Source organism: Pseudopipra pipra, chromosome 4, assembly GCF_036250125.1.
Source record: "Pseudopipra pipra isolate bDixPip1 chromosome 4, bDixPip1.hap1, whole genome shotgun sequence".
In the NCBI taxonomy this organism is placed as follows: domain Eukaryota; kingdom Metazoa; phylum Chordata; class Aves; order Passeriformes; family Pipridae; genus Pseudopipra; species Pseudopipra pipra.
The window spans coordinates 65,492,684-65,518,484 of record NC_087552.1 but is presented as its reverse complement, the minus strand read 5'-3'; the positions used below and the strand labels follow the sequence as shown (position 1 = coordinate 65,518,484).

Below are 25,801 nucleotides of genomic sequence, written 5' to 3'. Positions count from 1 at the left end.
CACAAATAGCCTGCCTGCCCTACAGAGACCAAGCTGACATCAGAGTTGTTCTCCCAGCTTTACCAGTGTCTACGTGGGTGCAACTCATGCCACACCCATATGCAGCATTCTGTCTCCCTTATTTGTAACAAAGTCATTAGTTTATAGATATGAATATCCATTTCAAATGTAAGTTGTACAAAATACTGTTTGGGGAGGTGTCAGAGACTGAAATGGTTAATGGCTTAAACAAAGACTTTTGTCCACTGTAGCAAACTGCAAAGAAACAGCAAAGAATGCAGCAAAACCCACCCCTCCCTGAATATGCCTCCTAATTTGGGGTGCAAAAGGACCTTGAGATAAGATAAGGGAGGATACTATTGTCCAACTATCCCAGGAGCAGAAGGGCTTGCATACCTGAAGATACAAACTGGATTTTCAGATAAGGGAAGAGGCTGATAAGAGGCAAAACCCCAGAGGGATCAAGACCATCACTTTGACAGGGCTTTGACCACCACTTCAATCAACAGACATTGGAGCTGCAACTACCAAGTTTCATCACCGGATCCAGTAGGTGGTGACAACATATATCTTTTTACTTTTATCCTTTCTTTCTCTTTCTTTTCCTTATACATTTTCCTAAGTGTTATTTTTATGCTTTTATAGTACTATAATATTATAGATAATAACAACCAAAATGGCTACACACCTGTTTTCCTTTGAAACCAGATTGTTCTAAAATAAACTCTACTTATATATATTTACAAACACCAATCATTCAGTGTTGTTTCACTCTAATCTGCCCCAAGGGATCTATTAACAAGAATTTGGGTTACTTCGTCTTTTGGGGTGGTTGTAACAGGAGAGCAGGGTGGTGGTGATGTGTGACACTGACTCAGGGTTTACTAGAGAGCTGTAGAGTCCTGCACAGCACTGCTATTGTGCCATCCTTCAGTCGTGCATCCAATGACATTAGAAGCATGAGTGTTTCCATGTCAGGAAAAGTATTAACAAATTGGAATAGATTTGCAGAGAGGTAACAAATAGGATGAGGGCTTAAGCATTGACTCATCATGAGAAATAATTTGAGCTGCTGAATATGTTTTTTTTCTTGGCCAAATAATGACTAATTTGATATTCAGGCATCTGAAAAAATAAGTTGTATAGGACAGGCCAAGACACAGTTATGACTCAAGAGGCACAGGGCAGCAGGGAGAGTAAAAGAAAGGCTATAGAGTCCTAATTATTAGCCACAGGCTAAAGTATGGGAACAATACCAGTCATGGGCTGAACTTGGAAACAGCTCCTTCAATCAGTCAAATCCTCCTCCTTCTCCTCCCTGCTTTTCTAAAAAGCCAGCATTCTGGACTAAAATCTCTGCCAGTGTAAAGTAATCCAGTGCTACTGATATAATGATGTTGCCCTGGTTAGAGAGCTGATACAGGACTGCTAAGTTTTGAACAGATATGAGACATGTCTTATCATCCACTTATCAGACTGAACTCTATGGGAGAAGTTTCTTCAGCCTACAAGGCTTTAGGACAAGATCCTTAGCAGCTCCAAGACTGTCATCAGTCATTCTAGTCATACTATACACAACCTGAGCTACAGTGACACTGAAACCCCTAAGACAACTCGGAATCTGCATTTTTCTAACTTCTCTCAACTGTTCATATCAGTGAGTTATCCTCTACTCCTAGGGAGCAAAAACGAACCAGTGGCTTATCAAAAAGATTAACTTTACTTGTCAAAATTTTGATTTGTAAGGACCTTCCATTAAAATACCGTTAAGCAGGACAAGTTTGCAGAACAGATATCCAAAGAAATTCCTGAGTTTTTCCATTTTCCTGCAGATTATTGTGCTAGACACAGCTCTCAATAACTCCTTCTTTCGCCTTGAAGTAAACTACACTGTACCAGAAGACAAGTCCACCCTCCATCTTTCCTCTGTGAGGAAGCCAGGATGTTAAATCAAGCCATTTACACACTCCACCTCACGTTGGTCCTCTTCAGCTTCCAGTTGCCAAGAAACAGACACCCCCACAACTTATCAAATCAATGCCATGGCAGTAGGGGAAATGACAAGGCTAAGGTCCAGGGATCCATTTATCTGTTTTTTGAAGGTTCATATCATGTGCAACTGAAAACAAAAGGTGGCTGACACTCAAGGGCTGAACCTGAGAGCATCAGCATTGGACATAGAGGCTCTGAGTTGCCAGGGCAGTTACAGACATTTGGCCATTGCAGAATGAGCCCAGAGAAACCCACTATGCATCCATAAGGGGTAGGTTGCATTTCATCCAATGTTCCCTTCAGGAGGTTTATTAAGACAGTAGGTGGGAGGTTTTATTGAAGTTCCAACAGTAAGAATTTAATTTTTATGAGGAATTCATGCTGAATACCTTGATTCAGCCATAAATGGTTATCTGGTAATTTTATCTGAAAGTGAGAATGTAACAGTGGTCATATTATTATTCCCTGTGTGCCACTGATTGCAGAGATTGGTAGACTGTAATCCCAAGGGATAAAGTAGGTTTAGTAAGATTCTTGGTTTGATTCCTTTACCTGCTTTCTTTGTTGAGCACAAAAAGTTAAGGGGCACAGCTTTCTTCCTAGTTTATTTAATTTGCATTTTGTAATCTTGCTCAGCTGCACAAAATTAAAAACTGAAAAGGCTGTCTGTGGAAAACTGATTAAAAACAACAAAGAAATCCCACAGGAAATCAAAACCACAGAGGAGGAAAAAAAAAAAAGAAAAAGGGAGAATACCATCACAGTAGCACAAGGGAATGCATCAGGGAAAGAAGGGGTCTGAATAGTCTGCCTTTCAGGTGACATAAGAAATCAGAGGGCAGGTAGAAACTTGGCAAGGTTATAAAGGTGGAGGAAGTGTGGGAATTGACTGAGCTTCCAGCAGTTGCAAAGGGAGAACAGGTTAGCAGACATGCAAAGAGCTAATGCTGTTCATGTCTCTGTTCAGCTCTAAGGCCAGACATTAAAATAATCGAGTAGGAGGGAATTTATGAATAATAAGAATAAACTAGGGTTTTAAGAAGGAAGGAACATACCCTGGGTTTGAATCACTTTTCAGAACCACTGTCATAGTGCTCCTCTAGGTCTAGAAGAAAGGAGCTTACAAGAGCCAAATTCAGTTGGCTGGAGTGATTGCAGATGCTCAGCAAGCCGCAGGTATCTGTCAGATGGAGGACAGGAGGAGTATGAACAGAGGCTCAAGAACAAAGTGCTCAGAGGTGTAAGTGGCTGTAAAAGGACCGGAATTCAAGCTCCTCTACAGCCACACCATCTCCATTTGCACTCTGCTTGATATCTTTGTTGTCATTTGAAGAAAAACCTACAACTTAGTTTACATTTCCGTTCAGTGCCATTCGTGTGGTTTGCTAGGATATACAAGAATCCAATTTCTTCTTTTTTTTTTTTTTTTGTGTGTGTTTAATTCAGTGAGTAGACTTCTTAACCCAGCTGGTCTTAAATGATCTTTTCAAAACATTCCTGTGAATTCAAACTTGGACTCTACTGATGGAAATCTTCAAGTAAAATCTTGGCTTACCTCCACCTGAAGTCAGTGAAGTTAGGATCTTTCCCTGAACATATTTTCTGCTTCACTTATGTCTCTGCCCACAAAATGAGTGGGATGTAATACATAGATGGGATATAAGAGGCCCTCTGAAGAAGAGCAAAGGCATCATCCCTCCTTTGTGATAAGTGCCCTACCCACTGAACTTCACTATCATGCACATGGAATCTGCTCTCTCTCATACACAGCATCTCAAATTTCTACCTAACTTCCAGTCTGACCAAGGAGAAGAGAGATCTCAGCATGAGCTCTCACACCCAGAGAAGACCACTAGCTCCATCTAGAAAAGTGCAAAAGTGTCTGTCACTCCTTTTTTTCATGGTGCTGGCAAGGCAAGCTGCTCAGGATGGGAAGAGGAACATTCTATTCTTGTATACTACATATCTTTCTCCCAAAAATTCAGCTCCACTGTCAACTCTAAGGTATCCCTAACCATCATGAGAAGCACCTTTATAAACACCTGAGAAACTCAGCAAAATATCAACAGACAGATTTAGGATGACAATATTTTTCTTCCATTCCTAAGTATCTCCTAAACCATGTTTCATGCAACTTGATCCTTTCCTGGCTGTGTGATCTTTCATCTGTCTGTGACTCAGGTCTTCTGAAAATAGCAGTTCTAGTATTTCTCTGGCTTTCAGCAAGGTAGTAAGAGTAAAAGGATAATGAAGTATTCAGACTACTGTATGAGAAGCCCAAAAGATATTTTAGATGCCTAAAACAGGCTTCATTAAAAATTATAACAATAAGGGTTTGATTAACTGAAAAGTCAGATTTCAAGCTGAAAGCCACTGTGGAGCTATTCATCTGAGAGTAGTGATCAACAGTCTTTTGTAAAATAAAGGTCATTTATCACCAATCAACATTTTGTTTTCCCATGATAAAGGACAAATATGAAAAAGAAGACCTAAAACATGTTTAAATATTCTCATGAAGTTGCACACAAACCACACAAATCCAGTCTCCAGTCCCATGCCATGGAGCAAAGGCACTGAACAACTTACTGGGTTTCAGAAAACAGTCTGAAAATGTGCATCAGAGCTGACAGCTGCAAGCAAAGAGAACAGAATGGTTGGATATGTAAAAACAGGAATTATAAAAGTGAAAAGAAGGTGGTAATGAGTCTGCCACTCACGGTCAGGCTTCATTGAAATACAAGTTGAGTGCGAGGCCTTTGGTTAAAAAAAAAATCAAATTGAGAAAGTGAGTTAAGTATAACTACTCTAGTGTTAAGCAAGATGAGCCTTCTTGGAAAGCATTTGAAGATTTCAATACATTTAGTATAGGAAAGGAAACTGTATATGGCACACGCAAACAACAGGATGCTGAAGTGTATGAAACATGCACAATAAATAACTTAGGTTATGCCCCAAAGGAGATGTTTTGGAGGTTTTTTTGGCATCTTTACAACAACTTGCACTGTCATGATAATGGATACTGAAATGAAGATGTTTCAGTCATGGTTTATAACATGTTAAGGCATCTAGTTATAAAGTAGCGTCAAGGGACTGGAATGATCTGTAGTTCTCACCACTCAAAAATACCTTTAACCATATGGACCCTATGACATCTAACATACCTGCTTTGAAATATGTTTCATTTGCATAGAGAATGTATGAGAAGCCTGGCTGGGAGCAGCTCATGCATTGCTCACTTGCAGAAAAGAGCAGAAGCACCAAGTTTGCATCACGCACCCTCACGTCCTGGCAAGGAAAATCTGACATTAAAGGGAGAAGAACCAGGGATATGCAGAACTGGGACCAGTATTTGGCCTGTTTCACATTCATAAGCCACAGGGAAAAGCAGCTCCAGCTCAGAGAAGGAGTTGGCTGCATATACTGTGCCAGGTGACATTTTGCTCCCCCAAGATTCTGGCACTGAGAGATATTCATTTATTTACAACATTTCTTAAGGTCATCTCTGCTGTGTCTCCAGCTGAGCCATTAAATATTAATTGGACTACTTTCCAAAAATAAAAAGCAGAACCTCTAATTTACTTGTGTAATTTACACCTCCCACAAACCAGGTGTCCTCCTGAACCAGACCGAACAAGCCATTTGTTCTTCACAATCCTGAAATATGCTATGTGCTTTTGAGACAGACACACGGTTGCTTGTTCATTCTGTGTGCACAAGTGCATGTTATTATTTGGGGGGAAAAAAAGAACCTTAAATGAAACAGAAAATATGCCCTCCAGGTGATGCAGTCAAACCTTCCCACTCACACTACATAGTTCTCTTGAGTTTGAGCTTCGGGCTTGATTTTTTTTTTTTAATAGTATTTTACCTAGATGAGTTTGAATATCTTCAAACAGGGCATTTTGTTCAACAAGATTTAAGGCTGCTAGATTTCTCAAAGAGCTCAGATTTTAACCCAGAGTAGTAAAGAGCATGATCACTTTCTGGTCATATACAAGCACTTGCATTAAAGAACTTTTGTATTCTCGCATAGAATCATAGAATAATTTGAGTTGAAAAAGACCTTTGAGTTCATAGACTCCAACTGTAAACTTACTTAACTATGTAATAAGCCTAACATTGTAATTAGCTCTGAAATTTAAGTGCAATACCAGTATCACTAATGTTAAGACAAGGTAAATATGTGTTCAGTAATCACTGAGCCACACTGATTATTTGCAGAAGTTTATTAGGTGCTGATTTACACTAATGAATAACATGCCTGCTCTTCAGTGAGGCTAAGGAATCCCTGGAGTGAAAATTCACAGAATTTGAGGTCCTCATTGCTCAACTGCCATCTAAGCTCAGAGACACTAAAGTCCTCAATATCACATTACCCAAGAAAGCTAGTTTTGTTTTTCCACTTGTAGTGAAACACATCCATCCTGTCAGGGTTTAGCAGGCTGGATGCCAGCTCAAAACTAAACCTTCTGGGAATTTGTGGTCTAAGAAATACTTCAGCTTTATTGCCTCAGAAATTTAGTCTGTCAGTCTCAGAGCTTAACTGCAATATACGTGCTAGGCAAAAAAAAAAAGTTTCTATTTTCTTTTGGAAGAGGTGACTTTGTCATAAGTGAACATCAGAGCACTCACACAGGAAATGGGGCAGAGAGACTCACTTTCTTTCTCTGAAAAGGGAGATTCAAAAGGCATCCTGGATCTTGCTTGAAAATATCCAAATCATCAGACTTTGAAATATTTTGGTGAAGGCGTGTTGAGAAAGAGAATATGTCTCCTCAGTTGCATGGGCTAATTAAAGGTTTGTTGTGCCGCAGAGTTTATACCCTGACTGCTGTTAGGTGGAGGATAACACCCAGGGAAGGTGCAGTTCTCAACTCCAGACTCTGCCAACAAAACACAAGTTCAGAGAAGAGGAGAGGACTTTGCCAATTTGAATTGCAACCAAGAGCTGAAAAACCACAGCCCAGGAGCTTTTTTTGGGTCCTACTCCTCTGAGGAAATGATGCTTCTTTTGCACACTCTTTTAACAACTTGCCATCATTTTCCCTAAGCAGCCACGGGTGGGTGACAGAAACTTCTTCTGGGGAACTCGTAATATCTCTTGTCTCTTAGGAAAAGCCACTCCACTGGGGAGGAAATCCAGATCAAGTTTCCTAGAGCATTACCTTTGAGTTGGCAAAGTGTGTCAATGGCAAGAGGCCATTTTGTATATCACACTCCAGCTTTGTTGGAAATCTGATCCAAACTAAACCCTACTGTCAGGACTGTGTATCCCCTGTTTTATCTAAAATGTCAAAATGTCAGTAAGAGGGAATCCACAACCTCTGGTGAATGCTCCCATCATGTAAGATACACGTAGCACTAAATCCTTTGATACTTGTTGCAGCACTCCAAAGAAAAGGGGGCAAAATGTGGTTTCCCCCTACCTCCTCCTATCCCTGAATAACCCAGGGCGTGGTGAAGGAAGCATCAAGCTGAGTTTTGCCTATATCAAGAAGCCAGGGGAATGAAAGAGAGAACTCTCACTGAATGTTTCCCACTTGGTTAGAAAAGTAGAGGAAGCCCTTCTGGGTTGGTGGTGAGAAGAAGAGAGAAAGGAAAAATTCACCTGCACACTGAGGTGAGCAGAGGGAGATGCCTTTTGGTAATGCTAAACAAGGCAGTTAAACTTCATTGAAAATCAGCACTGAGAGCACCACAGCTCTTCTTGCTCTTCCTGTGTCTGCAGCACACTGTAGACCTCACCTTCCTAATTCTCTGTGGAAATGAAACCTAAAAGATGCTCTACATCACCCAGTGCAGTCTCAAATCTTTTTTCTATTTTTTTTTTTTCCCATCTGGACCTGAGAACCTCCAGAAATATTCAATGCTTTGTGATACTGAGTGGTATTGTAAAGTGTACACCCTCAACTGGCATAAATAAGCTTCATTTATTAACTTAATAACAGATGTAGCAGTTTAGCTGTGTTCTGTTTTATACCTTTAAAATTCAGCTTATAGTTTAATAGCTTTAGAAATTTGTTATTGTAATAGCTTTAGAGTTTTTTTTCTCCTCTACCATTTTCTTTAATAATAAAGTTTTATTTGATTTGTATATCTTGCAGGTAACAGTTTAATACACTTTACTATATGTAACATATTCCTTTCTCAAAGTGAGGACCATTCTGTTTATGAAACCAAGGCTAAGCTAAAAATTGTAAGTACCATTAAGCTCATGTTTATTCATAGATAGCTGCTGTAGTCTATTAAAACTCTTTGGCACAAAACTGACTAAAAAATTAGTGAAAATTTAGCATCCCTCCCACCCCCAACAGAGTGATGTTGCAACTGAAATGAAAGACTGAAGCATCAGGTTCTTCTAGCAGCAAGGCAGAGGGGGTGGAATGGGGAGACAAACAGGAAGTAAGGAAAACTGGAAAGATTCCACAGACGACTCTTTCTTTCTGAAATACTGTATTTACACAAAATTGAAGAGAGTACAAATACTTTACTAAGAAGACAAAACCATTATAGTACATTCAATTTAAACACAGGCAGAACTATAGATGCAAAGCACAGAGGCCTAAGGTACTTGCATGGGGGAAAAAAAAAAGCGCATCATAAAGGCCCCAGAGATTAAAAGCAGGAGGTAAGAGAACATTGTATCTGTTATGCAGCATCACCTTTCTTTGACTTCAGTGGGACTGAACAAGACACTCTCCTTCCTCATTGTAGATGGTGGGGAAAACCCTCTCAATGTGCTGATGGCTCAACACTGATTTTAAAAAACGATTAAGCATATACTTAATTTTCAGCATGGAAACAGAGCTGTTAACTTCAAAGGAAATTATATTTGTGCCTAATCACATGCTTATATTCTTAGTTCAACCAGAAGTAGCCTTCTCAATGCTTCACAGGGTCAAGTCCATTGTTACATAAAAATAAGAGTTCTCTACTGTCGTCTTTCTTTTCATTTTTCTTAAAATATACTTTAGAATTGCTTTAATTTTCCCCTTAGGTACTCAATTAGAAAATATTAGCTTATTGAATGCCTTAGAATTTTTAAATTTTAATAAATGTCTTATATAATCAAAGGAATATTGTTCAAAAATAATTGCCACATTTTTCCAAAGCCTGTTTAGATTTAAAAAGAAAAAAAAAGAGAAAAATGCATATAATAACAAAGCAGCTTTATATTTCCGGGCATTTGGCAGCAGGTCTGTTATAATATCTCTTGCACATCTCTTGTTATCAATAAAAATCACCAGATTAACTGATCATTATCAAGGAAAAGGTTGTACAATATTATTACAATTCACCATGTATAGCCAATGCGTGAAATATTTTACACATTATATATCCCTTAAAAAGAATTAATATATTTTAGCCTTTTCTTTGAAAACAGATAGCTTCTGACATAATATATCTTAAACACAGTGGTATCTGTCACTTCTACTGTCTAACTGATTTTTTTTTTCTGAATAAAAGCTTGTTTGAATAGGACTACTATCTCAGTGATGGAACTACAGTGCTATTTAACTAAATTCCATATATGTCATCATTATTGTTGCTGCAGTTATTGTAATCACATACCACTGAAGTGCTAAATATTAGTAACTCAGATATGTGGACTTTGGTTATGCTTGATAGAATACTGGAATATCAAATATATGTACCACTTCCTAAAGGCTATGTTACAATCATGATGCCTAGTAATAAATAATAATAACAACAATCTCAGATTCAAAGTGCTGACTCACTTGAGGCACCAATACAATAAATCAATCAATTAAAAGACTCATTTTTAATGTTTAAAACCAACAGAGCAGATCCTGGATTGCCAAGTTATATGTGCAGCACAGAAGACTCTGAACCTCTCCTTCCAATCTGGGGATTCCTGTCGTCCCAGAAACACTGGAATATCTCGTCTGATGTGGAACGCTCCAAGACATACCAAGTCTTCAGATATGAAACATTAAAAGCTCTCTAAGCTTCTCTAAAGCCTTGAAATGCTCTCTTAAGACCCCTCCAGCCAACTCCATTCAACCAGGGACAAGGCTTTGCCGTGTATTGTGCTTGGCTGCAGACCAGGGAAGAGCCTTTCATGAAAGTCCACGATGAAATGTATCACATTATGCAGCTTTCACACCCTGGAGACACTGTCAGCACTGTCAGCATGAGAGGGAAAAGGCAGCTTTCCAGCAGCAGCAAACACCTGTCTCACTCGAAGGGGAATGCTTTCATGTTGTTAGTTTGTTCTGTGCAAGCAGTAATCGTTTTCAGTGTCGAGAGAACTGTTGTACCCCGATGAAGGATACAGGTCCCTCTTAAGTATCCTGTTGACGATGTTGATCAAAACTTTTTTGTACTGTTGACGCAAAAGTGAGTAAACAAATGGATCTGATGCAGCCTTACTGTAGGTGAGGCACTTGCTTATAATTCCCCAGTAGTAATTTATGGTAACAAAAGGAAGGAGCTCTATCAACCTGTTAAACATTAAAGAGAAATGGAAACACTTAAGTGCTAATATTCACACTGAGCCCTGTGCTCAACTCATGCTTCATGAAACATTCAAGTAACACTTATTTTGTTACAGCACACAGTCCCTGCAGGAGAAGAGCCCTGTACTTACTTAGTCCTTGCTTTCAATAAAGACAAAGTGACCTTTTGCAAAGCCACTGGGAGACAAAAAGAATTTCCTCTATGGAAAGAGGAAAAAACTATGTATTCAATGGTAACGCTTCTGTGCATCGGAGAGAAGAAAGTCCTGCAGTCTATTGCTCACTTTCTGAATTTAGAGAGTTGTGCTGGTAAGTGGTCAAAATTTTGGTGGCATAATTGACTACCTCTCTCCCATGGCAAGCTTGAGATAGACACATGTGGCTCATGGCATCCAGACTCACTGAACTCAGTTGCCTAAGTAGAGCTGTCTAGCGGCACTTGAAACATTTGGATATAATCCCATTGGCATCAGGCTGCTGCTCCTGGAAGCTGTGAGTCTGTGGCATATGTGCCAGGCTAGGTAAAGGATTTGGATACTATGCAACATCTCAAATGACATCAGAAACCTGGTCTAGATCACTGAATCCATCCCCTCAGACACAGACAAGCGAACCTTCATTACACCCTGCTGGTGAATTATCACAGGTGCAAAGAGGATTTGTGTCAGACCATTGTAGTACGAAGAACAACTTGGCAGTATCTCAGAGAGCTTTTAGTGGCACCTGCAATCTCACAGTATGCTTAGGAGCACACCTGCATCTACTTACCCATGAAAGTTTTTGTGTTCACTAAGCTGACCATGAGTTTGGCCAAAGAAAACACGGAGACAACACTTTTATCATCATTATATGACCAGGCAGCTGCCTCCAGACCTGTGTCTTCCTGTCTGTGCTTCACGGATGATTAGTGGCCTCAGCACCTCAGCTGTGAGGGATGTATTAATCATGGGGGGAGAAACTGCAACTAAGTTAAACAATTTTTCCACAGAAGTGAGATCAATCCTTCAGACTGTTCCAGCAAATGTCTCGCCCAGCTCATCAGTAGTGGGCAAGCCCTCCAGGAAGGTGGAAACAACAGGGTGAGAAGATTTTATTTTCTGTAAATCTTTTGTAAAACCTTTTGCAGGAGCAAGAATTTACTGCTTTGCTCTATTCATTCCAGAAGAAAAAAAAAATGTACAGTGAGATAAAATAGCCCTTTTCTGTACCCTAAAACACCACTGTTTGAAGATGTCAGATCAGAAGCTTTCTCAAGGCTTGAAGAACCTTCTGTCCTCTTTCCAAAGAGCAGAGTTCCCAGCTTGGAGGGTGTTGATTTTTTAAGCTATTCCAATCCCTCCTCTTAGAAAAGTTGACTTACAACCACTAGGACTGAACATCGCAACAAGTGACAGGAAAATTTCTTATTTCTATGAGTAAAAGTAAAATCATTCCTATGACAAGAGCATTAAAAAACAGGTGACTTCTGCCTGAAGCTGCTTGGAAAAATTTCCAGTGAATTCAAAACAGATAGAACAGGAAGACACAAATTGTGAAAAATAAATGCACCATAAATTACACTTGCTACTGATTACTTTGATTTATCCCATCCTGCATACTATCCAAATGCAAGAAATATACAATTGTTAATTACATAACTGATGTTTTTATAAAGACACTAAATAAGAACACTAAGGTGTCCTTCAGTCATGAAAACAGATGTATTACTATGTGTTCCAAATAATGCATTATGGGTTCAAACTTAATTGCACTGAAGCCAACAGACAAAAAATTACACAGATTTTAATAAGATAAAGGGTCTGGCCAAAACAATTCAGCCTTAGAAATACCCATGTGAATGCATCTTAGTATCATTTTCTTGTTTTCAGGGCTATTACAAAAGAAATGAAATTCATCTGTCAGATATTAGTGAACAGATGAATATATTGCTAATGATCCTAATCTCATTCAAATTTCTGAAATGAGGAGCAAACACAGAGCTCACAGCACAACCTGAGTCACCAGACCAAGAGCAAAAAAACGGGGATAATGTCTTTTACATTGCCTCCCCAGAGATTGCTTCAGTATCACCCCCGAAAAACCAGAATGGGAGAAGAATGGGAAAACAGGCATGGCAGCAAGTCCTCTGACCTCACCTCCATCACCACCTATCATGTAGTGCTGTCTTGGTACCATCTTTGGGACAAAGAGCCTTTCAGGATGCCCTCCCCAAAACCTCCTCATTTTGCTGTCACTGAACCAGCTCAGTCCTTGTGACTGAGACAGAAGCTGTACCTTGACATACATTTCCATAGACCAGCCCTCAGCCTTCTGTGTAGTGACTCAGGCTGTATCAGTTTGTCACACATAGAAAATGCACCACCTCATGCTTGCCAAATGCAAGGTCTGAAGAAGGAAGTAACTTTTATTTTAGAAGTTTATGAGAAATATCTCCACCCTGAAAAATGTGGCCATGCTTGGAGTTTGCTGAGCTTGGTAATGTTTAGATGGAAAGAAGATGGCAAAATCCACTTTGCTCAATATAATTACATCTTGATTATGGCAAAAGTGAATAGAAAATGGCTCAAAATGTACTGTACAGTGATCAATTAACCTTTTAACTCTGTGATGTAATGTTAAGATTTGCAATAAACCTTCCAACTGCAGAAAAAAAGACATGGTTATCCAGGAGATTAGTTAGGAATCCCTTCCAACATGTAAATGGGGACTGAAATAAATGTCACTTTTAAAGATTAAAAAACATTGTCTGTTTTGTGCACTGGCCTTAATCTATCCCCCACTCATGTAAGAAAAGGGCAGTGACAATGGCCATAAAAGGCCTAGATGTATGTGACCGTGTAAGGTCAGAGCATAAAGCTGGCCAATTTCTGTGAGCTGGTGTGGCTGCAGACACTGGCAGTTTGGTAGCAACCTTAAGGAAGCCCTCGCTAGGGGGTTTTGCAGACTACCTTCCTCGACAGAAGTCACTCCTCTTCAAGGCTGTCTTGAACACACTGTGAAGTAGAAAATATTTTTTTAAAAATCACCTGTGAAAGACATAGCCCATTTTAGTTCAGAGATGAAAGGCTAAATCTGAGGTGCTGCGATTCAATATAATTACATTGGCTTCCAGATCACTGGTTTATGCAAAATTTAAAAATAATAAACATATATTGTATAAAGACTATACAAGTACAATAATTACAACAGTGCATAAGCAATTAAAAAGGTGTAAACCACCAGGATGGATGCTTATAATTCTGTGCAGTTGAGAAGCACAGTGTTTCCTATACATTTTAAAAGTCTAATTATTGGTTTTCCTGAGACCTAACTTTTACACCTCATCACAAGGCTGTGCTGCACCATTAGCCATATATTTACAGACACTAATGTTTCCAGACAGAAAGCTTATCTGACAAATTATCAGCCTGGGCAAATTTAAATTATATCACCTCAGCTTCCAACAGCAGCAAGCTTGGTTTATGCCTTAAAAAAAAAAAAAAAAAAAAAAAGACTTAAGCTAATCAGGAAAGTCTGTCTGCTTTCCTTTCTGTTTCTCGGGTTGTGCTAATAAGGAAGGGTGGCGAGTCTTTTAAACTGCTTTTATCTCCCATTGGCATGTAATTAATTCCTGGTACTTGTCCTAAAAGCCTCTTGCTCTTGGCAGAGGCGCCCAGACCTGGCTGCAATGAGGGAAGGAGAGCCAGAGGCTGGCTGAGCTGCGCCCCAGGGCTGTGGGCGCGAGCAGGAGCGGCGTGTCAGAGTGGGTGTTTGCGGGTGTCTGTTTGGTGTGCTCTGCCCTCAGAACCGGCCCCGGGTGTCCGTTCTGGTGTCTGGCACCCCAAAATTAGCTGTAGGTTCCCCGGGCATCTTCGCATCACAGGGTATCCCCTTCTCGCAAAGTCCCTCACCCCAACAGGGGATACTAACCTGGTGATAATGTAAGGACCAAAACAGATCACGAACGACCCTATAAAAATACTGATTTTCTTGGTAGCTCGCTGCCTCCTCCGTTTCTGCTCGTTCAGACAGCGCTGCTTCACACTGCGAAGGGAAAAGAGCAGTAGGGGAGTTAAGGCAAGGGAGGAGGCGCAACGTGAACCCAAAGGAGACGGAAAGGACTCTTTCGGCCCAAAAGCCCCTGCGCCAGGGAAGGGAAGGGGAGGGAAGGCGAAGGCAGTCCCCGGGGAGAGGACGGCAGTCCCAGTCTGGAGGAAAGGCAGCCCCTGAGGGGACGAGGGCAGCCCCCCAGGGGAGAGCAGGGCAGATCCCCGGGAGAGATGAGGGCAGCCCCGGCCCCGCTGAGCCTCGGGACGATCGCACTCACCATAGCAGTGGTTCCCTCTTAAGAGGAGCTCAGCCAAGTGGGAGCACCCGGCTAGCCGGATTAGCATTTAAACAGAGAAGGTTACAAATGCACGAGCCACCGTTCCTGGCACTAAGCAGCATCTGAAACTAGAGGCAGGAGCGCTCGCCATGTGGCCGGGGCAGGCAGGAAGTGCTGGGGAGGCAGGACATTCTCTCCGCCCGGGGTACCTACCGCGAATGCCCAGGGTCTGTGAGTCCGAACACGCACGCATTACCTGGGGTGGATATCCACCAGCAAAACCAGAGTCTGCATGGTAATAATGTCTATCCGCTTGCAGTGGAACCGGGCAACTTTTAACACCTTTAAATAGGTGAAGCACAAAATCACCAGAGACAGCATGAAACTGGTGGAGTGAAAGACAATGGTGAACACCGTAAACCTTCTTCGCTCCGACTCTTCCTTCAGGTGTAGGGTGCAAGAGGCATAAACGCTGTTGTAATCTACCCATGAGTAAAACAAGGATACCAAGGGGAACGTGAGGGAGTGGAGCCACGAGTAGCCCATCAGTATCACAGCGTCTTTATACCGCATCTTGCTGGTGTAGCTTAAGGGGAACACCACGGCAATCCATTTGTCGATGCTGAGTGCTGCCATGCTCAGCATCGTGTTGGAAGTCAGGAAAGTTTCCAGGAAACCCACCGCTTTGCAGATACAGCCCCCGAGGGGTTGCTGGTTCCTCAGGATGCCCAGCAGCGTAAAAGGCATGTTCAGGACGGTGAGGAGCAGGTTGCAGAAGGATAAGTTCACCAGGAAAACCCCGGCGACCTGCTTGCGGATCTCTGTACTGTAGACGAAGCATAGCAGCACCAGGAGGTTGGAGAGCAGAGAGACAACCAGCACCAGCACGAGGAGCAGCGCCAGCAGCACGCCTGCCAAGTCCATCTCTCAGCGGGTCCTCTGGAGTGGGCGAGGGCAGGAGGAAGGGGGCACCCGCGCCGGCACCGCAGCCTCGCCTGCCGCCCAACGCGGCCGCCCGCGCATGGTGCCGGCGGCGGGGCAGGGGCCGGGGGGCAGCGCCGGGGGCCGCGGGGCGCAGGGAGAGGAGCAGGGAGCGGGCAGCGGGGTCCAAGGTGCAGAGAGAGGGGCGAGGGGAGCGGGGCAGAGGGAAGAGGACCCCAGGGGGAGCGGGATTCTCTGACAGCAGAGTCAGGCAGCGGGGGAGCAGGGGCCGGGAGGAGCGGGGCGGAAGCCGAGGGTAGAAGGGCGCCGGGGTGCGCAGTGGCTGGATCGGGAGGTAGATGGAAGGTGGAGGTACCCGAGAATCGGAGCAGGAGCGATTCTTAGGGGGTCCGGGGCGCCCGGGGGCCGGACCCCGGGGAGCTGGGGCCGTGGGGAGCGGGGCGGGAGCCGAGGCGGGATCCGGCACCGCGACGCTCGCCGTGCGCTGTCCGCGGTGCTGGAGCGGCGATGCCCCGACGGCCGCACAGCCAGGGGCTTCAGGCCGCGGTCCGCGGGCCCCCCCGCGCCGGAGCCCCCTCCATGCCCCGCCGCGGCTCCGCTCCGCCGTGCACTCGGCCTCCGCAGGCACTGAGCATCTTCCCCCGCTGCCCAGCCCCTCAAATACTCCAGCCGCGGAGCCTCCCGCAGCGACTCATGCGCAGAAGAGCGGCTGCGAGGCAGAGGCTCATCCAGGGATCGCGGCGTCGGGCTGATCCACTCCCAGATCGCAGGCGAGAGCGACAGGGAGCCCAACTTTTGGCTACTGTGCAGCTCAGGGAGGATCAGACCTGAAGAGGAGTTAGTAGTAGTTTGATCCCTGCGCTCTGCTCAGGCACACCCTGAGCGCGCCAGCTGCTTCCGGTGCTCCTGGAACCTGTACAAAAGTTGGTGTCTGTGCCTCTTGGCAGGCTCATCCCCCTCCATCTGAGGGATTGCTTGCCCTTTTCCCCCTTCAGCAGATTGCCCTCTGGGTATTCACACTGTCACCACATTGGCCAGCAGTGAGGGATGTTGCTTGGCCAGAGACTGCACTTTGACTGCTTGGATGCACCAGCTGGCTGAACAAGAGCCCACATTTGGGTAGTGCTGCACATTCCGTGGAAAATTAAAGTCTCCCTCTTTGCCATTTTCCATTCACAGTGTTAACACGATAGTGTGATGTAGGAAAGGTTCTTTCTGTTATCACATTGTGGCAAAAGCTGTAAAGACAGGCATGAAAGAGGACAGAAATTCCCCCTCTGCAGCAGTGAGAAATGTGGTTCATAGGGCTATTTCCCAAAGATGCCATAAATCTTTCTCTTAGATTTAAAATAAATAAATAAATAAATAAAGAGAGAGTGAGAAAACAGAAGGAGTAAGTTTTGGTGCATCAAAACACTGATAAAAGAAAAAGCTGCCATGTCTAATCACTGTCACATTTTACAGTTGATCGCCAGAACTGACATGAAGAAAAAGGAGAAGAAAAGGTAGCTTTCCTACTATCCAAAATTACTATTAATATCCCAAGGAAATTCTGTATTGTATATATTGTCCCTACAATGTAGCCTTGTCACGCAAGTGTGACCATTGTGTGGATAACTGTACACAAAACTGCTTGAAAGAGCCTGAAGGCAATGTTGGTTTTGTTGTTTTTTGGTTATGGTTTTTTTTCCCCAACAGCAGTTATAAGTTTTGGATCAGGGTCTAATTGAAAAGGTTGCTGTGGTAAATTATATGTCTTAAGGAAAGAGCAAAGCCACAAGACATGAGATTTGTTCTTTGGAAGAGAACCAGTACTGTATTATTCCTCGTGGTGGAAAGAAGATGAGCATTTTCTTTGATTAGAAAGATGTCATTTCAAAAGTTAAAAAAGTGCAGATACATTTGACAACGATTACACTTGACGAACAAAGATCCAATATATATCTGTGTAAGCATTTGAGGAAGAAAAATCTATAAAAGCATGACAATACCAGTTCTCCAAGAGTTCAGTTGTTGCATTTGTATCATCAGAGAGCCAACACTGTCTGGGAAGGGTTGGGAAGAAATGAACCACTGTGGGATAACCTGGTTATATCATTGCAGAGCAAAGGTTCTGCGATTACTCCCTCTCTGACAACAGCAATTCTTACAGTTACAACTCGTCATAACCCATATATGACTTACCTTTCATTTAATAGTATCACAAGGTTATGGAGCTTTTATGTTAGTCATCTGGGATTAGAGGCTGTCTGTGTAATGATATCAGGTGGGGTAGATGCTACTTTGTGTCATCACAGGAACAACCTAGATGTGCTGTTCTCTCAGTGTGATAGTTACTCGAGAAGCTGTTTACTGTTGGATCCAGACAGAAGACAACTTCTGTCTCTTTCTCTCTTCTACACATACATGCACAATTCCTTTCATGCAGCCTTTTCAAATGAAGAATTATTTGTTTCTAAAAACTAAAGAAGAAAGAATACATCAACATAAGACAATAAAACAAGAAGGTGGCAAAAAGTCAGGAAAAAAGAAGATTCTGCTTTTTCACACGTACATTGAGTTTTATGGTCCATTGCAACAATATTCTGGGCTTAAAAAACCCAGTAGGGATGAGATTGGAAGATTTTCCCTTTTATATTCTGTGGAGCTTTGTCAAGGTGATAAGTTAAGCATACAAGTGGTTTCCTGTGGAATGTCAGTCCTCTGTTGACCCTTTCCCATTTACAGGCAGCAACCTATAGCATGGTATGAATACCAGACACCTTTCAATCTGATGTTCAAGTGCCCACTTACAGTGTATGAGGTTGAAAACAGTCACCTGTGAGAGACCAGAAGGCTTGAACTTGCCACGGTGGGTTTGTAAAGGTGGGCACTGGCACCACAGCCCCTGAAAACACATATATTCCTGTTATCTTTTTGTATATAAGCTGACATATGTAAATGCTCACAATATGCAAATGTTCACAGCAGTCATACTAAGCACACACATTTTCTCAATCAAAATCTTAGTATTTACTGTCATAATCAAGGATCCTATCTTGATTGAAACTGGTGACTGTGGAGACTGCTGCAATAAAATTTACAAAAGGAAAAAAATAGATGTTCTTGTCATTAATTATCCTTTAATAGACATAGGCTATTTAGTTAACACAGATTAGGTAAGTACTTGAGACTTTTTTTCTAATAGCCGCATCATTTATTAAATCTACACATTCATCTGTTCTAAATATTGACCACAACTTCTTGGATTTAATGGTTAATGGACTGTATTCATTGGAAAGGAATAGAGGAGATTCAAATTCCTTTTTAGTTTCGCTCCAGGAGAGATGTGTCATGGAAATTTCAACGTAGATCACAACTGAGCATAATTCAGTTCTAATCAATGTATTCTACAATGGCTAGGAACACATTTAATTTGGTTCTAAATTTAAGAAAGCACCATGAAAGAAGGAGATCTCAAACAAATTATATCAATTAATTTGCAAGTACAGAGAAAAGCAACCCTTTTTCCCAGTTTTTCTTATGACAGGCAAAGAAAGGGAAATTAAATTATATTAACCAATATGGGGGAAATGGGATGACTCATGGAAGTGATGTTAAGAAGAAAGCTTTTCACTTCTAGGCCACTTGCTAAAAAGTGACCCATTTCAAAAGTGAGTAGGACTGATTAATACTCATGAGGTTTTTCACTATGTTCTGTAAACAGCTCTGCTACTCATAGTTCCTGAGAAGCACCGAGAAATATCTTCTCACTACCACAATGGCAACAGGTATGCTGTTACTGTTGCATTAGTTTTAGCCTATGAAGCTTTAGTTAAGACAGGGTCCTTCAGTTCTTCAAGTCTCATCAGCAACTTCTCTTTCTTCTCAGAGACTTATTTTATTAGGATTTGGACTATAGGGTCTTTGACCAAGCAGGGTTTATTTAGGGTTTATTTGGCAGACTAGTACAGATTTTTTTGTTCCTGGAACAATAAGACAAATAACAAGTAGGTAGTAGTATTGTGACAACCAACAGGTTGTTAGGCTCTAAAGAAAAGATGCAAAGCCAGACTCATCAGTATAATACAATTCTACAAGACTGTTCCTGTGGCAGAATTCTAGTAGGTACATATACCACCTATGGAATAACTCTATCCTTTCTTCCTAAAATGGAGTAAAGACAAACTCCACACGTGTAAAGTCCACACATTCCTTCAGTAGAACTCTACTTTGCAGGGAAAAAAATGGAGCAGTAAAAAGTATGTGTGTCTGTCATAACTACCTGGGAAGGTAGAAGAGCAAAAGAAATAAGAAGCTCAACCACGTCACAGTTCTGCAGACCAAAATTGCTTCAAAATTGCCTAAATACTGTAATAGGGAGTCTCAAAGTTCAACAGATAATCTTGCAGTTGTATCAAATTTGGACACTTGCAAAAATCTTTTGACTTGTGTTTGTGTTTATGCATACTAGACACATTCCTAGAGTCTACAAAAATTGATCTCAAAATAATTCCAGAAGATAATATTTTTTTTGGAAGATGGAGGGCAACAGAGCTGGTGAAGGGTCTGCAGCACAACTCTTATAAGGAGCGGCTGAGGGAGCTGGGGCTGTTTAGCCTGGAGAAAAGGAAACTCATGAGAAACCTTACCACTCTCTACAGCTATCTGAAGGGAAGTTGTAGATGGGGGGGGGTGTGAGGAGGTGGGGGGGGTGAGGGAGGTGTCAATGTCTCCTCCCAGGGAACAAGTGACAGGATGAGAGGAAATGGCCTCAAGTTCCACCAGGTGAGATTTAGATTGGATATTAGGAAAAATTTCTTCCTTGAAAGGATTGTCAAGAATTGAAATGAGCTGCCCAGAGAAACGGTTGTCATCATCCCTGGAGGTATTTACAAAACCTTTAAATGTCTTTTAAATGTAGATGTGGCACTTAGGGACATGGCTTAGTGGGGACTTGGCAGTCCTGGGTTAGCAGTTAGACTTGATGATCTTAAGGGACATTTCAAACTTAAATGATTCTATGATTCCTTTCTTGATGTTCTTAATGGAAATGGAAGCACAAATACTGGAAGATGACAGGAAAAAACCCAAAATATTCACAGAATTCAAATCAGTTTTAGTTGACATACAGTTCTAAAAATGAATATGTATGGATACGTGTTTGTATGTATGGCTACTGGTTTGTTTTCTCTTCTTCTTCTTTAACAACATAAGCAGATAGAACCAGAATTCTAAATTGCAGAATTTGGCTTTGGAATACAGCTGGCCAGATTTTCTTTTTTTTTTTTTTCTTTTCTTCTTTTTTTCCCTTTTCTTCTTTTTTTTTCCCCCTTGAGTATAATGCAAAAATGTGAAAGCAAAAAGATGCTATTCTACTTAGCAGCCAAATGTATTTATTTCAGGGAAGTTTGTATCAGGAGGTAAACAACACTAACTAGCTTTTACACCCAACAGCTTTACAACTACAATGCAGACTGAAATACTTATGGTGGAATACTGTTCCCTCAAGCATATAGCACGGGCATTTGAATCCTGTCTTCAATAACTTAGTGACAAGTTCTTCAAATTACACAAACTGTATCAGTTCTTTCCACAGACTAATTTTACAACAGAGTTACTCCTGATTTAGTTAAATATTCAGGACTTGGACTATAACCAGAATTTTACATTTTGTAAAAGTACAATTCTTCTGGAGCTCCAGAAAAAAATAAAATGGCAAGTAGAATCCTATTGAATCTCAGTGTAAGGGCACGTATTCATCTGTTTCATTCAATTTTCATCTGTTTTGTCCACTTTTTAAGCATTTGATATATCAATATATTTCTAATCTGACAGGAATAAAGATTAGAGTGCATTTTCTTGGTATTTTTCAGTACCTCACAAACACAGTCGTTCTTACTAGCAGTGCTGTACTACACCAGATTGTTATAAAACTTATCAAAGCTGCAGGCATGGGGATGAAATTCCCAGGAGTCTTTTACTGGCATTTTCAACAAATGTGACAATGTTTAGCACTTCCAGGGGCCAGCAAACATTAAAGGGCATTTTTCACAAACTGCTGAGGCAATTTATTTACTGTTGCAGTGAAGTTCCAGGAGCCAACATATGAAAAAAACAGCATGTGTTCTTCTGCTGTACTGTAGAAATTCTCCTTTTCCTGCCTCAGAATCTCCCCCCACATCTTATAGAGACAGTTTGATTCTGCTTTCCCTGAATCAGTGCAAATCCAAGATAAGTCCCTTAAAGCCACTGGGAAGACCAACACAGTGGAAATGAAAGCAATCAAATATAAAGCTGTAGAAACAGTATGAAGCTTCTATGATGAGGCCATTTTGATTATAGTTATTTATTATAGAGAGCACTCTCAGCAAGCACATCAAGAAAAAATTAACCCCACTGTGTGCAGGGGAAGGGCTGATCTGACAGGGACTAGTGCTGAGCTGCTCAGGGACAGAGATGCACAAAGCCCTTCGGATGGTTGCAGAGGAAGGAGAGTATGCACACAGAGGAGAGCTCTGTCCTAAGCTGTTTGCTCAGGCAGATGCTGAATCAAAGGAGCAGAGAGAGGCTGGGCTTGTGGGATGGACAGGTCACCTTGGTTTGAACTCAAACATGAAATTTCTCTGGCATTATGACATAGCGCCTCTCAGCTCTGCAAATCCCCTCCTATGGGACAGACATAACTTATCTGCCCATGGACATGCAGCAGACCAGTCCCCATAACTCAGGGCAACAGCTCTGTGTTGTACAGGATTCACCCTGCCCCCGCCCTTTAACCTTCACAAATTAATCTTCCTATGGCAGGATCTTGCTTCAGCATTAGTTTGCCTTTCTCTAAGCTCTCACTGCAGAGCAGTTTCTTCACACCCTCACTAACAGGTACAGCTTCTGTCAGTGGAGGTAATCAACTGGCACCATCTGGTTTGAGGAGTAAATAGCCAAGATATTTTCTACAGCAATTCTGTAATATCTAGGCACTGTCCTCCCATCACACCTGTCCCTTTGTCCTGCCTACCCACCCATCCACCCACCCCCACATCCATCCACAGGAACATGTTTTTGCAGAAAATACTCTGGCTCAGAGGCAACTTCACTCTAAGAAATGGAATTGGCAGGTAATAAATAGGCCTGCGCTATGCTGCTTTCACAGAAACACTCTGGGGCTGAGGCTTTTAAATGTGAACACGGGTTATTATGAGTGCACAGCTATCTCAGAGCCTCTATTATCACACACCTTTCACTGTGTGTTTCACTGACTATTAAAAAGACCCAACACCAAAAAGGCCTCCTTTCAGTAGGGTGAAGAAAGAAAATCAAGAAACTGCCAGGACAAAATTGACACCGTATAATGCAAACTCTGAGCACTGGCATAGCAGGGGTTCCCACAGTAAGCGAGTTGCTTAGGAACAATAATAACACATAGCCCCTCTGATTATGCAGGAAGAGGGATTCAGTCTCCCACCAGAAGCATAGGAGTGAAGAATTTCACACACCTCCTTGGGTCTCACTCTATCCTTACTTGGGATGGGCTTTCATCTGGAGAATAGGGGAGGAGTTGCTCCCCAGTCCTGCTAGGAACCCCCCCCCCCCAAACAAACAAATGCTATCAAAGTCAGTACAGTAAAGTCTTCAGAAACTCAGGAATGGAGAACCAAAGCACAGGTGGAAATAATGGCCCTCTAAAGCTATTGCTCCTACACCTCCTACAACTACCTCTGCCCACCTGTGTAGAGGACTGCAGGAAGGGTTCTCCTACCCAAAACAGTGTGTGGAGTAACCTTGCCCTGACCTTTCCTGTGTCTGTGGTGACACTTGGGCTGGACTTTCACTTGTTTGCCACATAGCATTTTTTCATGCTGCTTCCTCAAACCTGGTTCCCGTAGTATGATGGGCATGTAGACCTTCCACAGATAGAGAGACAAGAAATGCCGTGTGTTCCTTCTCTCCACAAGAGCTCTGGGAGATCATCTACAGCTGAAGCTCTCTGTTGTACCTCACTATACACAGGTCCTCAGAAGCACCATAACTCTTACCCTGTGAGCCCAGTGCAGATCAATTTTCCTCAGAACACTTCTTCCTCCTTATGTTGATGAGGTCCCTGAGTTCTGTAACTTCTGCAATCTCTTTGGAGATGTGTTATAAATTAACAATTTATTCTGAATTATTATTTTTTGGTAATTATGTTAATTTTTGTGCTTCTTAAGGTCATTTAGAGTTTTGTCTCTTTCGTGGATAATTGTTTTCATTAACATATCAGTAGTCTTGGAAACAGCTAAGCAGAGCTTTGTGCCCATCATCTAGCTTCATGCAATGAGTTAAGCAAGTAAAAATACTCTGTTCTGTTCTCATATGCCGAGTTGTTCTGGGCAACTGGTGTGTAGGGCTGCCGTGAGCTCTCCCTGCCACTCCAATACACACTCAGCTTCTTATATTTTTGACACAGCAGCTCCAAAAAAAAAAAAAAAAAAGAAAAAAGAATCTGAAAAATGCCTTTATTCACCACAAAAAATGTTCCAGGAGTCGGAAAAGCTCCCTTTCTAGTTGAGCTAATTCAGTTAAAAGTCTAAGACAGAAAAAGTTTGGGTTTAATTCCTTAATCTGCCAGAGTAATCTGGGATAAAAATTCTGCCTTATTTTAATCCAAACAGGTTGTGAGCATGCAGAGGCCAGTAACTAAATTACTGCGTGGCAGAAGGGAGTCTTTTCTTGTCTATAGTTTAATGAAGCATTTGGTAAGCTTTCATTTTGTTCTGACATTGAAGAAAAACAAATATAATGTCTTGAAATGTCTCACAAAGTTGTACCCTCATTACTCTGCACTTTTTTTCCATCTTCCCTCCAACTCCCACTCCTCCCACTTGCTAGCAGAATTTGATGTGTCCCATTCCATATTTACATCATCAAATCTGTGTGCAGGAGAGACTAAAATCTCTGTCTTTTAGTCTTTACCTATGAAATGCCACCCTTGCAGGGGCCCCTATGCATTACCCCAGCAGAAACAACAAATAATTACACTTCTCAGTACTATTCAAGCAACATGCAAAATGTGCAAATTCATTAAACCTCATCTTCTGTGGGCATGAAATATTGTCATCTTTGGTCATATGCCTGATCACTCAAGGTCAGTGATGTGAAGGAGGTACCATACCAGGTGAGAAATGTGCCAGGACAGAGGATGCAGCTTTTGCTCAGAGCAGTATGTGCACCCCACTTGCTGGAGCTCAGGGATTAGCCTTTGAGCCCTGAACTGGATACAGGGCAGGGATGGACCTCAAACACAAATCATGGTGGACTGAAAGTAAATTACATGGAGTACGGGCTCTGCTGCAGAGGAATAATCACTATCCATGACAATGTGTTGATAAAACCAATTGTGGGCCACAGTAACCAGGGCACTTGTGAGAAGCATTTCTCATTGCTTATGACTGGATATATCTAGTAAAAAATGTGCCAGGAACAGCTAGTTAGGTTAATTTTGTAAAATTCTCTATATTATTTGAAATTATGTATGCACTATTCCTCTCCAATTACATTGCATAATTGGATTCAAAAGCAAGGTGTCTGATAAACTTAAATGGATTTATGCACAGCCTAGGAAGTTGTGGGGTTTTTTTAAATTAGGTAATGTTAAAAATCAATAATCAAAGTGTATTAAGAGGATTTATAGATCATAAAACAAAATAAAGGTAACAGCTATGATAATTTATTCTGACATTCTGTCAGAAATGGCTATGATATTTTCTTGCTTGGACTACAGCATAAAAAAAAAATTCAACTTGATGACAAGTCTTATGCAGGAAATCTGCTGGCTAATCACTCTCACTGCTAACAAAGGTATGGTTCAAATCTGAGCTGCATGTGTTCAGAATTAGCTTCAGCCAGGGGATGAATTATACATTTCCCCACCAGTTTAGAGAGCCAGTTACCTAAATTCTGTTACTGTCAACTGACAGATTAAGTCCACCAATTTCCAGTACTCAATTTGAGCCCTCTCCACTTCAGCATGTGTCTTTAAGAGTGGAAATCACAATCAAGCACAGCCTTCTAGATGCACTTACAAGTAATACCAACCTCACTGATTATGGAGCAAAATACTCTG

The 25,801-nt window shown here is 41.8% G+C and overlaps 1 protein-coding gene across 1 annotated transcript; it reads right to left on the bottom strand.

The window, feature by feature from the left end:
* Nucleotides 1–8,428: 8,428 nt before the first annotated feature.
* Nucleotides 8,429–16,452, bottom strand: GPR78 (G protein-coupled receptor 78). The gene is made up of 3 exons (XM_064653340.1): nucleotides 15,035–16,452; nucleotides 14,382–14,495; nucleotides 8,429–10,457 (listed from the first exon to the last, which is right to left on the bottom strand). The coding sequence occupies exons 1-3, from the start codon at nucleotides 15,700–15,702 to the stop codon at nucleotides 10,220–10,222; spliced, it is 1,020 nt and encodes a 339-aa protein (XP_064509410.1). The 5' UTR covers nucleotides 15,703–16,452; the 3' UTR covers nucleotides 8,429–10,219.
* Between the last annotated feature and the right edge of the window lie 9,349 nt (nucleotides 16,453–25,801).